The following is a 12,509-nucleotide window of genomic DNA, read 5'->3' as shown; positions in this document are numbered from 1 at the left end:
AAACTCACCGCTTCCCTTTTAAAGGGCCTGAAGGCCTCTTCCGCTGCTCTACGGTTTATTCCGATGATATCGACGTCATCCGCAAAACCAAGAAGCATGTGAGATTTCGTGATGATAATTCCATTCCTTTCCACGTTTGCCCTTCGTAATGCACCTTCCAAGGCAATGTTGAATAGCAGTGCATCCCCTTGCTTCAGTCCATCCAACGTCACGAAAGCAGCTGAGTTCTCACCCGCTATCTTAACGCATGATTTGGATCCTTCCAGCGTCGCACGAATCAGCGTAACTAGTTTCGTCGGAAAACCATGTTCTAGCATTATCTGCCACAGCTCATTTCGTTTAACTGAATCGTACGCCGCTTTAAAGTCCACAAACAGATGGTGTGTCTGCAAGTTGTACTCCCGGAACTTGTCTAGCAACTGACCCAGGGTAAACATCTGATCCGTCGTGGAGCGACTCTCACGAAAACCAGCTTGGTACTCGCCGACGAAGGACTCCACTAACGGTCTTAGTCTGCACTGCAGACTCTGCAGAACAGGATACGGGAAAGCACCCTGTAGGTCGAATTGAGCAATGTAATTCCTCGATAGTTCTTACACTCCAGTCGATGTCGCTTTTTGAAAATTGGGCAAATGAGGCCATCCAACCACTCCTCCGGCATTTGTTCTTCCTCCCAGATTCTGACAATGATCCGGTGGGTTGCTTCGTACAGCCGCTCGCTCCCCGCTTTTAGAAGTTCAGCCGGGATACCGTCCTTCCTAGCAGCCTTACCGTTTTTCAGCTCACTGATTCCCTTTCAAGCTCCTTCTGTGTGTCCTCCTGAGCTAATCATTATCTATAATTTTGCGGAATGAAGCATAGTTCTACCTGTGGCGTCGTGGTATTTAACCATATTAGTAGATTAAGCTGGAACGTGTGCGCAATTAAGTCGGGCAGAATAGCAACACCTGGAACATCACATTGGCGACCTACTGCCAAATTGAACCTTTAGTGTTGTTGAGGTAAAAAAAGTTAAATATATTTCAAAATACTGGTACAAAATTGAGGTATTTAGTCAAAACATTTGGGCAACACAAAGAAAAGAAAAGATCGTTATTTTGCTGTTCTTATTACATATCCAACAATTAGGCTGAAAGGCCATCAACACTAGTTGCCCTAGCTGTAAGATAAACATGGATGAAAAGATTTTCAGCTATTCGATTCTCGATTTATCGCTGAAAATTGCTTTCACTAATCGATTAGTTCGGGTATCCGTGCTGGTAATATTCGACTACAAATCATTTCATCCTTTCCTGCCCAAGGTCAGCGTATACTAAAATTGAGCCGAGAAAAGCCAATGAGCAATGTATATTAAGGTTAAGCCGGCAAACTGCTATGGCCAAAATATAATAAAGTTGATCCCAAAAGGCCATGGACAACGCAAACTAGGATTGAGTGAGGGAAAGTCCGTGGTCCAACCATATTCAAGTTGAGCCGAGGAAAGTCTTTTAAAATTTTGAATCAGTCCCAAGTAACATTCTGAGTATTATTCCACTCCACAGTGGTCCAAAAGGGCGAAAAGCGGAACTTTTTTCCTAGTTTCTTTTGCTTTTATTTTATCACTAGCTGACCCGACAAACTTCGTATTGCCAAAAATGAAACTGTGCTGTATATAAATCCTGGGTGCTACCCCCCGCAGTGGCCAGCGCTTACGACGGTTCTATTTGCTTGATTAGTTCTTGAGTTATTCAGAAATTTTTGTTTCATTTGTATGGCAGCCTCCTTCTTAGTGAGGGCAGGGGTCTCTAACCATCATAAAAACCTTTCCTGGCCCCAAAAACGCAAGTTTTCATGCCGAACGGTTCAGTAGTTTTCGATTCTATAAGGAAACCACGGACAGACAGACAGACAGAAAACCAGTTTTATAGGTATAAATTTATGATCTTCAGCACTTTTGTTCGTATGAATATCCCCTTAACCTAAAACTGTCAAAAGTTAGTCTTTGCTTACTATAATGAAAATAAAAAGATAACTTTGTTGTATTAGGAAATATAGACATAGTTTCTTCGGCAATGTTGTAAATAGTGTAAAAACAGAAGACCGCGAATCTCTTGGACCTTTACTTGCTGAGTTATTGGAAAAGGTCTAAGAGGAATGGTCCTAGAGATTTGCAACCTTCTGCAAAAACATGTGTTTTAAGTCCTTCAATAATCGCCTGAAGCCATATACTCTTATAATATGCAACCAACATAAGCTAAGTATGAAAAACTAATTTTGAAAGAATTTTTAAAGAAAATGCTCTATAGCTCTGCACACGATAGTGATAGAAATGTCATTTCTTTAGCAAAGTTGTTTGCCTTTATATTTTCTATGACTTTGCCGAAGAAACCATGTGTCTATCAACTAACACAAAAGAATGGACGTGTATCGAGCCAATCGCGAACGCGAAACACATAAACCGTATGCTTGCCGTACTCTCATTTGGGTGGTTGGGGACAAGCGGAACCCATACAAGTTTATAGTACTCGACTTAAGCTTTAAAATGAAGCGCTGATTTCATAAATCCGCTTGCCCCATTTTACCCCATGGGCTCGTCAAGCTAAGGAAATTTAAAGCTTGAATATGCGATAACTTAGCAAGTAAAGGTCCAAGAGATTTACGGTCTTCTGCAGAAACGTGCATTTTGAGTGCTTCGATAATTGCCTAGAACATGTTCTTGCTTTGTTCTTCTAAAATACAACTAAGAAAAGCTAAATATGAAAAACCAATTTTTAAAGAAGTTTTAAAGAATATGCCCTATAGCTCAACAATCGATAAAGATAGAAATTTTAATTCTTCAGCAAAGTTGCTTGTTTTTGTATTATTTACAACTTTGCCGAAAAAACTATGTCTATATTTCAAAAAATTCAAAAAAGTTATTTTTTTCACTATAGTAAGCGATGACTAACTTTTAACAGTCTTAGATTAAGGGGGAAATTTATATGAAGAAAAGTTCTGAAGACCATAAATGATAAAATGAAAGCAAAAGACACTAGGGAAAAGTTCCACTTTTCGCCCTTTTGGACTACTGTGCACTCTTATAATGGTATTTATGACAATTTTAGTCTTTATGACCACCATAAGAGTGTAATAAAAAGTTCAGTGTTATTTGGGTAGAATATCATGACCATTGACTTCCGAGACTTGCATTTTTTATTTATTTTTTTTGCATCGACTTATACTGGTCAAGCTATTTTGTACTTTCTTATGAAGGAGTAAACGTCATTCTTTGTGAAGAACGAACATTGGTGTTTCATTTTACCCAGGGGAGGATGCGGCCCCCTGGCATTTATACGTTTTAAGAGCATTTGTCTGGAATGCGTAATGTGTGTTGTATACATATTATTTGGGTTGTTACCGGTAGCGTGTGACTGGAACAGAGAAAGTGACCGGAGTTGTCTGGCAGCTTCCCACGCAAACGAAAAGTAAGATAGCAAAACATGTTACCGAATTCGGAAATTAACCTGGATTCGTGCTAACTCGAACCCGAAATTTCGATCCGTAAACCGTAATGCTAGACAAATTCAACCTGCGCTTCAAACTAAATGCTGTCAATTTATCCTTATAACGAAGCCTGCATTCGGCGTTGTACTATCATGTCCAGTGGCGGCATAACTAAAAGTTATGAAAGATATTTGTTGCATACAACATTGTACTGATCCGTATAGAGAGGTTCACATGAAGGCATTTCGAAATATTGAAAAATTTCAAAATCTCCAATTTTCCCAGAAAACTGCAAGCAAAATTTTTCGATTTTCTCTGCCATCACTTGAAGTAAACTCATACCTATTGAACCAAGCATCGTAAAATAACTATTTATTACAGAAAAGTAAAAGTAAATTTTCTCAGCAATTCAAGAAAAACAGCTTTTAAAAAAGTTTTCCACAAAATTTTCCTCAGACACGGAAGACTCCAAGTGAAATCTTTTAATGTTAAAAAAATTAATGAAAGCGTTTTTATTGTGCCTCCGTTATGACCGAAAAACTAATGACTAATCAATTTTCCTGAACATTTACCTACAACCATTTCAAAGCTACCATTTTTTCATAAAGGTGTAACATTTTTTCTCTGCTTTATTTTGCATACTAATGTTATGGAAAACAGCTTCTTTTCTGCTTTCTTCATATGCCATTTTCGTTTGACTGGCAGTTTTTTACTGTCTACTGGCGCTCATGAAATACGTCAATAAAGTTGTATCCGCAACGGTTTGTCGATTAACTGATTGATTGAGCATGATTCGAACAATTTTCCAGACTCAATTATGAGATGTGAAAGTCTATTTTCTAAAACCAGTAGCCATTAAGTTTATCGCTCTCGTAGCGCAACAAAAATTTGACAATTCCTATCTCAATACGGTTAATGAGGTTTTAACGATTGTCATTCATTCAAAACTCATTCAGGAAAAAAGTGTAAATTGGTGCAATCCCCTTACTTGACTCCTGTAATTATGACGCCAGTATAAATAAGGACCTCACTTCATGTCGTTATGTATTTCTACCGGAATGGGAAATTCTTTTCCGAATTGATCTCTTAAAATGCATCGTTTATTTTTATGACATGCAAAGGCTTTTGAAGGTTTATGAGGCATACAGCCGGCGGTTTCACTGCATTACTAACCAAATCCAAGTTAATTAATGCCTGCTAGTTCCGACCGTAAATAGACGCCCATGATGGTATATTAGCCGCCAATTGAAATGGGGCTGTCGATCATTTCTCGCCTCTCAGCCCCGGGTTGGTAGATCTTCGATAAGTACAGATCGCGCCGGTACTCGCCGGTACTGAAACCCCCGGAGGCAAACCATTCGGTCAGTCTGAAATGCAAATCTCGCCGTGGTGCAGATGGATATGAACGCAACAAAAACCCAGTGCCTGTCATGGCATAGCATGGGTTGGCAGTAGATTTGGAAAACTCGAAACACCTTCGTCCGCTCTGTGATGAGTGAATAGCTCTGGGGGGAAAAAACAGCAGATAGCGTGCTCATCTGCACCATTTCCAGGGGATGATTATCCAAGGAAGGTTATACAACCGGTTGTTGGCCGGGTTTTTTCATCTCTCGCACTCTGCGCGCGAAATGCAATGCAGCTGCGGCCGAGCACAACAATGGATCAAATACGTACATCTAATCGGGTCAGGGGAAGCCGTATCAAGATCGGACCGAGAGAAGGAAATCTAGCTCGCTAGCTCTAGAGCTGAATCCCATACTTGTGGGCTGCTGGCTGTGGATTATGTTGTCCAGTCGGCTAGCCCTTTACCGACCGACGCGACGGCCGGGTATTAAATTTACATGTTGCAGTTGCATCTATTCGGAGCAACAGTACTTGCAAAGGTCAGCAAACTCATGCTGTCAAGCATGTCGTTGCCAGCTTGCCGTTAATGTGATTGTTTCACCTTCCGACGACGCAAGGGGGATGTCTCTTGTTTTGGTTTTTGGGTCTGCTCTAATTTAGTGTTGAACAAATCTTATTTTGTTCAAATCCTGTTTAAAAAATTTCCACTAACAAATTTGAATTAGAAAATTCAACTCAGCTGTATAAGGGACACCCTAAAAGAAGCAACTCAAACCATCGCGTTTGCTCTAGTTGAGCAGCTCACGTCACTCAAAGTAGAATCCGACCAGCAAACGTGTTATTTCACAACTGTTTTCCATCAGTTTCTTGAACTTTTCCATCTGTTTTCCCTTCTATCATCCATCAGTGCCAAACCGGCAGACAGGGCAAAGAACTTCGATGCCTTAGATTTGCGCCGGTTGTTACGAGAGCCGCGCAAAAAGGTTCTGTCTTCCGAACACTAGGTATTGAGGCACTTTCGCATCGGTTATATAGCGCAAAGCGCTTGCACCGTGTGCAGGCAGCAGCGGGTTCGTCGCCGGTCCATTTGCGGGAACATGCGCAGGCATGCAAACTGAACAATTTTAATTAGTTCGCTCAGCTGCCTGCGGCACGTGAGCTGATGTGTTTTTCGCGCAATCAGGTCGTTAAACAACCGAAACCACAGCAAACAGAAGGCGACCGTGTGTTCCCATGCCGGAGCGGGGGACACGTGCGCCTCGCATTGAGAGCACTCCGGAGAAGCGATCGACACGCCTGTGAAATTGATAAAATGTAACAACAGAAGGCATTTTGCTTTCTGGCTGTGGTTGCCGATGAAACTATGTGATGGTGTAATTGACTAGGTTGGGCAGTTTTTGCTTAAAGTAATCACGCACATGTTGATTAAATGTTAATTAACAATGTTACCAACTTATTGTAAAACATTTGGACCGTAAAAACTTAAAAATCCGAACGACAATCTACACTAAAACATTTTAAAAAAATTGGTTTTCCATTTCCAAAGCACGATTTGGAGTGTCCCATTTTTTGTGTCCCATTTTTGGACATGCTCGATTTAATCTCACCACCAACGATACCGATCTGGTTGAGAACAGTTTCATGGCCAACACCATCTTCTTATACTCATCCTCAAGAGCTGTCGAAAAGCTACATCATCAGAAGCCACCGAGCAGAAGTACCGCTTTGACCCAATTTGAGGCACGATTTCGCGGCTAAATTCAAGCATCTAGACCATCGCATACATATTCTTTTGGTGCGAACGTTAAGAGTCCTCATCAAGCTGCCGATCAGATTCCGACCGGTTGAGCTGAAAGCAGCCGCTCGACGTTACGAAACCACCCCCAACTACTAAACTTCACGGTTCGAAGACAAAAACGACCGTCACCAACTCAACTTGGTGCTCGCTGGTACAACCGTCGTTTTACGAAAGTGAATCTTAATTAGTGCTCTTAATTCCATCGTCACACTCACCGTTTAGATTGTCGGTGGCAGCCGGCACTGAAGATCGGCTGTCCAACTGCGACGAAACCGAAGCAGATGGAGTCGTTGCCGTTGTTGTCGTCGTCGTCGTTGTAGTTGTCGTTGGCATCGCCACACTTGCCTTCACTGCTGCCATCGCAGCAGCATCATTTATGAACAACCCACGGTTGGCGGTTCCGGATGTTTCCGAGGCACCATTTCGCACTTCACGTTGACGCGGTTGGGTGAATAACATCGCAGAAGCTACCCCTCTACGTTCACTTCCGGCAGTGGTCGATTCCGGTGGCACAGGTTTCGCCGCCGGTTCACTACCATCACTTCCGTTGGACCGCGCCGGATCGCCAAGTTTACACGCGATGATCACCACCAGCAACACGATGCTCATCCGTGTACGACCCATCGTCACACATATGCACGTATTCACTCGAAAAATAAATTCGCCGCAAATCACTGGGGTCTTCAATTAGCGTGGCCCGCGTTTGTCTCTTTTTTTCGCGAAAACAAACGAATAAAAACAAAACGAAAAAGCGAAAAGCAAAACTCACTCGACCGCTTGACGTCTACATTTTTGCACCTCACACTATTGGCCAAAATAAACAAAAATCAATCGAAAACAAACTATCGAATCGAACCAAACCGAATGCACTATCCAACCGGCATCTCTTTCGAGCCCGCCATATTCAACCCTGAAAGGTTCATCGCATGCCGCTGATCGATCAAACCGTCTGTCTTCCGAGAGTTCATGGTTGCTACCGGGTTGCCACGGGTTGAGTCAGTCTACTAAGCCAGGACTTCTGCATTCAACACACCTGAAACGATCAAAAGATGATAAACAAAACAAACATCATTAGAACTTCTATAATGACTAATCTGAATGTGTGAATGATCATTCAAATCCGCTATTCTGTGCTGTATCTAACAGAAGGAAAAAAAATCATTTTTGAATCCAACAAACAAACCGGCCGAACCGGCACCTGACAACACCAAAAAAAGATAATTTGGAAGTTCCCGCACCAAAAATTTTCCCAGCATTATTAATGGCATGATATAACACATTTGTCAAACAAAAACTTCATTAATCACGTTAGCGGGCAACCTAAACCATCTTTTATCCGACTCAGACAAAAAAAGCCCAGTTCAATTTTCCAATTTATGTCGTACGGGCTTTAATGTTTTGAGTAAAACCAGGCCAACTTGACAACTTCTCCTACTTAGTGCGCGAATCAAACGATTGCCTCAGTTCAGTTGGTTTTTGGACTACTACCTTCAATCACATTCATTTACAGCTTTATGACTATCAAAGTCATTGACTCATTATTTTTTATACCTGCTTTTTATTCTGGTAAATAGCTTGTAGCTAGGGAATTCATAAATTTCAACGGAAATATTGAATGTAAATATAGATATACAGTAATTACTAACCTAATTACTTATTTAGTTTAGTTATTATTATTAATGTTAGTTTTAGTTATTACTAACAGTAATAACTTTCGAAGTACCTAACCAATTTTTACGATTTTCGCTACAAATAGGTAAATGGTTTATTTTAATGAGGTTTCTAGTAAAAAAGAATTGGACTGCAACTCAACTTTTCAGTTATTTGTGAAGACATTTTCATGGTATGACGTTTAAAGAGACCATCATTTTTTATATTTTGCTAGAGAGCTGGCTCAAAAACTTGAAATTGCATTTATATTATTAATATTTGGTTTGCAATCTACAATTTGCATCACTTACTCAAATAGTCTTCTCCTTCCTAACGGTTTTTGTCCTTCCTAAACTCTTTCTACTCCTTTCCCGCTTATTTTTCCTATTATTAATGCATTTATTGGCAATTTTATTGGTTTATTTCTTCTCTTTTCACATGTTGCACGTAATGTTGAATTAGCACGTTGGATGGTCAACCGCAGTGCTTCGATCTAGGTAGGTATTTTTGTGTGTTGCTATTTACTTACTACTAGCTGAGTGCCCGATCATACTCGAGGCGCCTTTGTCTCACAGCCACTTGTACATCTTTTTTTTTAGGTTATAGTCACTTTAACAGCTAATGTCATTCGTAACTTCTGCGGGGTTGGGATTTCAATCCGGGTCCTCGGCGTGAGAGGCGTGAATGCTGACCACCACGCCGGGACTGACCCCACTTGTACATCTGTTGTTACGAAAATTCTCATAATGCAAGAAACTAGACATGTTTTCTTCATTCGAATGTGTTTACTCCCTTTGTAAGTTTCCCTCCTGTTGCCACTTGTAAATTTGTCTTCTTCTAGACAATCCCTATAAATCGGCAAAAAGCCATTCTTACGTTTTTGAATCTCCGCCTTGTTAATGGCCACCCTATTCCCCCTTTCAGAAATCCAGCCACTTTTGTCAACAACTTTTGTCAATCCCCCTGCGTTAATTCATGTGTTTGACAAACCACATGTGTTTAACAAACCACGTTTGATGAACACCACCCAGACGTTCCGTAATTATGGCGGAACATACCTTCATAGTCACGCTCCGCCCCCTTTGTTTGCTCTTTCCCAGTCAGCGCCCCCTTCTGCACGTAGCTAATTACGCATCGATTTTTTCTATGAAAATTCCTATAACGGAAATAAAACAAAGGTTTCTTTCATATATCCCACCTCGATGGAACTCCCCTCTTTTCAAACAGTCACTTGCACAACTGCAATCTGTAAATGTAAGAGAAACGCAACCCCTTTTATGCATCCTTTTGTCAACCCCCAAGTCACAGAACAGGAGTGGAAGTAGAAATCCAAACACGTATATGCTACTTTCTACAGATTCTAGCGAACCTGGCGGTAGCGAGTAAAAGAGAAGAAAACTTATCCAATTTAATTCTACTATGTGTATTTCTTTTTTATTTTTAGGTTTCGTATTCTACTAAGACGCTCCAAAAAACTTCAGTCAAAAACTTCGGTAGCGAGTAACTTTTTTCCACGAAAACACACGAACGCATACGAATGCACACGAAAGGATGTGAAAGCTGCTATGCGATTGACAGCGAGCGTTCTGCTTATATTGCTACTATTCGCTTGTATGCGAAAACCTTCCCAAAGAAAAATAAAAACTAAAAAGACTCTGTTACCAGTTTTGATCGCCGAATCGTTCGGACTTCCACTTCTGTTCTGTGCCCAAGTACTGCTTTCTTTATGTCAAGGGACATCTGTGCCAAGTTTGATCAAAAATTGTCCAGGTGTTTCGGAGTTATCAACTTACCAACACCTCCCCCCGCCTTTATAAGCCCCCGCTCCTTTTGTCAACCTCCCACTGCTGATTGCCTTATATCAAGGAACGTATATGCCAAGTTTGATGAAAAACGGTCAAGGCGTTTCGGAGTTATGGCTCCGTTATGTTATGGCTCCCCATATTAGAGACCCCCTCCTTATTATCCCGCTCCCCTTTCGTCAACCCCCCAATACTTGTTCCCTTATGCCCCACATGTGTGCCAAGTTTGGTGGAAAACGGTCAAGATATTTTAGAGTTATGGTCCCCTATCAGGAACCCCTCTTCTGTCAACCCCCCAGTACTGATTCCCTTATGTCAAGTAACATGTGTGCCAAGTTTGATGAAAAACGGTCAACACGTTTCGGAATTAAGGCTTCCCCCCAATTAAGAGCCCCCCCCCCCCTTATCAGGCCCCGCCCCTTTCGTCAACCCCCCAGTGATGGTTCCTTGATGCCAAGGAACATATGTGCATATTTTGATGAAGAACGCTCCAGATCTTTCAGAGTTATGGCTTCCTTCCCCGATTAAGACCCCCTCCCCCCTTCTGTCAACCCCCCCGTGCTAATTGCCTTATGTCAAGGAACCATGTGTACCAAGTATGGTGGAGAACGGTCAAGGCGTTTCAATCCCTGAAAAAGACTGAAATACACAGTTAAAACGTTGGAAAGATTACAAAATCTGTTCTACTTTTAATAGATTGACAGCCAATTAAAACGAGATAATACAAACATACAAACTCACGCTCACTTTTATATACTACTCACTACCCAGCCAGTACCAACTCGTATATCAATGTACGAAAATTATCGTAAATATCTCTTAACAAATTCGGATTCATAAATAGAGCCTAAAAAAATGCGCACAAGTTGATATTCTATCGTTTATAATGCCAATAGCTGACAAACATACGATTTTCAGCACAAAGTTGTATAGCTGTATGAAGTTGGTCGCGCTTAATCGGATCTTATCGTATTGAAATATCTATATAAGTGTATCGCTCAAAATTATTCCTTAGAACGTATATCGCCTCCAAAATGGTATGGATAAGTGGCTTTTGCGAGTCGAATACGATTTGGTTGGATACATATCAGTACGCAACTCTTATTTACAATCTAATTATATTTTTTGAAACGATGGTTCTACAATTGATGGAGGGACGGTAGGGGAAAATAATGAAAATTTTTTGGGAAAGAAGGGGAAAGAGTGGAAAGGAAGGGGGGTAATAGGTAGCTACGCTTAACAAGCTGTCGTAGTGACTCCTATCTTTTGTTCAATGCTGGAAGGTACATGGGTCGAACCAACCTATAATCAGAGATTATAACCGGATTTGAACTCACAACACCTGTCAGGGCGTGTACCGTGTACCTTTGAATCATAGAGGCCCTGTAGTCCAGCGAGTTAAGCGTAGCTACCTATTACTATTACCTACCATCGCTCTGTCAATTGTGAAACCATCGTTTCAAAAAAAAATTAATATTAATACCTGACCTCATTTCAAGGTCAAAGACTAAAACACGAGTTTGGTCAAATGTTCAATGTTATGTAAAGCAAATCCAATTTAGTTCAAATTCAGGTCCAAGTCCAATTAAAGTCCCATAACTTCTGGTCCAATTCCATGTCAAAATTCAATTTCAAGTCCAATCTCAAATAAAATATTAAGTACAATTTCAACTTTAATTTCATCTCATTCTCAAGTTTTAAGGAAAGTTTTAAAGTTCAATTTTAATTTTAATTGAAATGTTCCATTTCAAATCCAGTTTCATGTCCCATTTGTAGTCCATCTTTTTTTGTATGAGCCTCCTAACGAGCTCATATGAAAAACTTTTTGTAAATATCATGCGCTAGGTCAGAAATCGAAAATTTAAATAAAACATTTTATTTAATTTGATTCTCCCATTTTAATTTCAATTTGTTTTATAATTCCAATTTTAATTAAACCTAATTCTATTTAATCATTTTCGTTCATTGGAAGCTTACCTATGCTACTTTTTATAATTTTATCGTTTCTATTTTATAGCAGTTATTACTCAAACTCGATGGAGTTAATTATTATTATTTCGCTAATATATTTCGTGTAGATTCATTTATACTTTTAGGGTCTATTTAACCGTTCGTGCTTAGTTTAGTTACATTTTCTGTTTTCTCTCTCTCGAATCGCTGCTCGTTTATTACGCTTTTGTGTCTAATTTGTGTGCATACTCCGTTTTTTCCCACTAAATACTTGTTTCAACATTTTATTATTTCACAATTTGATCGTTTATCGACCCATTTTCTTACTTAGTTGTTTGAAATTATTTAGAGTAAGTTTTCCATCATTAGGTTTTCAATTATTTTTACGTTATGAAGCATTTTAAGATTGCTGTTGCTTCACCTTGTTGTTTGGTAGTTTTGACCCGCTTCAGTCATTCCAAGTATGCGTTTACTTTTTATTCTCTTATTTATTATATTTATTT

At 40.1% G+C, this 12,509-nt stretch overlaps 1 protein-coding gene across 2 annotated transcripts in view; it reads right to left on the bottom strand.

Moving 5' to 3' along the window:
* Positions 1-12,509, bottom strand: part of LOC128738445 (mucin-5AC) — a 245,579-nt gene that overhangs the window by 179,693 nt on the left and 53,377 nt on the right. For both annotated transcript variants that reach the window (XM_053833578.1, XM_053833579.1), the window contains exon 3: positions 6,820-7,637. In XM_053833578.1, coding sequence (XP_053689553.1) covers positions 6,820-7,228 — 409 coding nt within the window. In that variant the 5' untranslated portion in view covers positions 7,229-7,637. The remainder of the gene's footprint in view (positions 1-6,819; positions 7,638-12,509) is intronic.

Source organism: Sabethes cyaneus, chromosome 2 (assembly GCF_943734655.1).
Source record: "Sabethes cyaneus chromosome 2, idSabCyanKW18_F2, whole genome shotgun sequence".
Classification (NCBI taxonomy): Eukaryota; Metazoa; Arthropoda; class Insecta; order Diptera; family Culicidae; genus Sabethes; species Sabethes cyaneus.
This window is presented reverse-complemented; position numbering and strand designations above follow the sequence as displayed.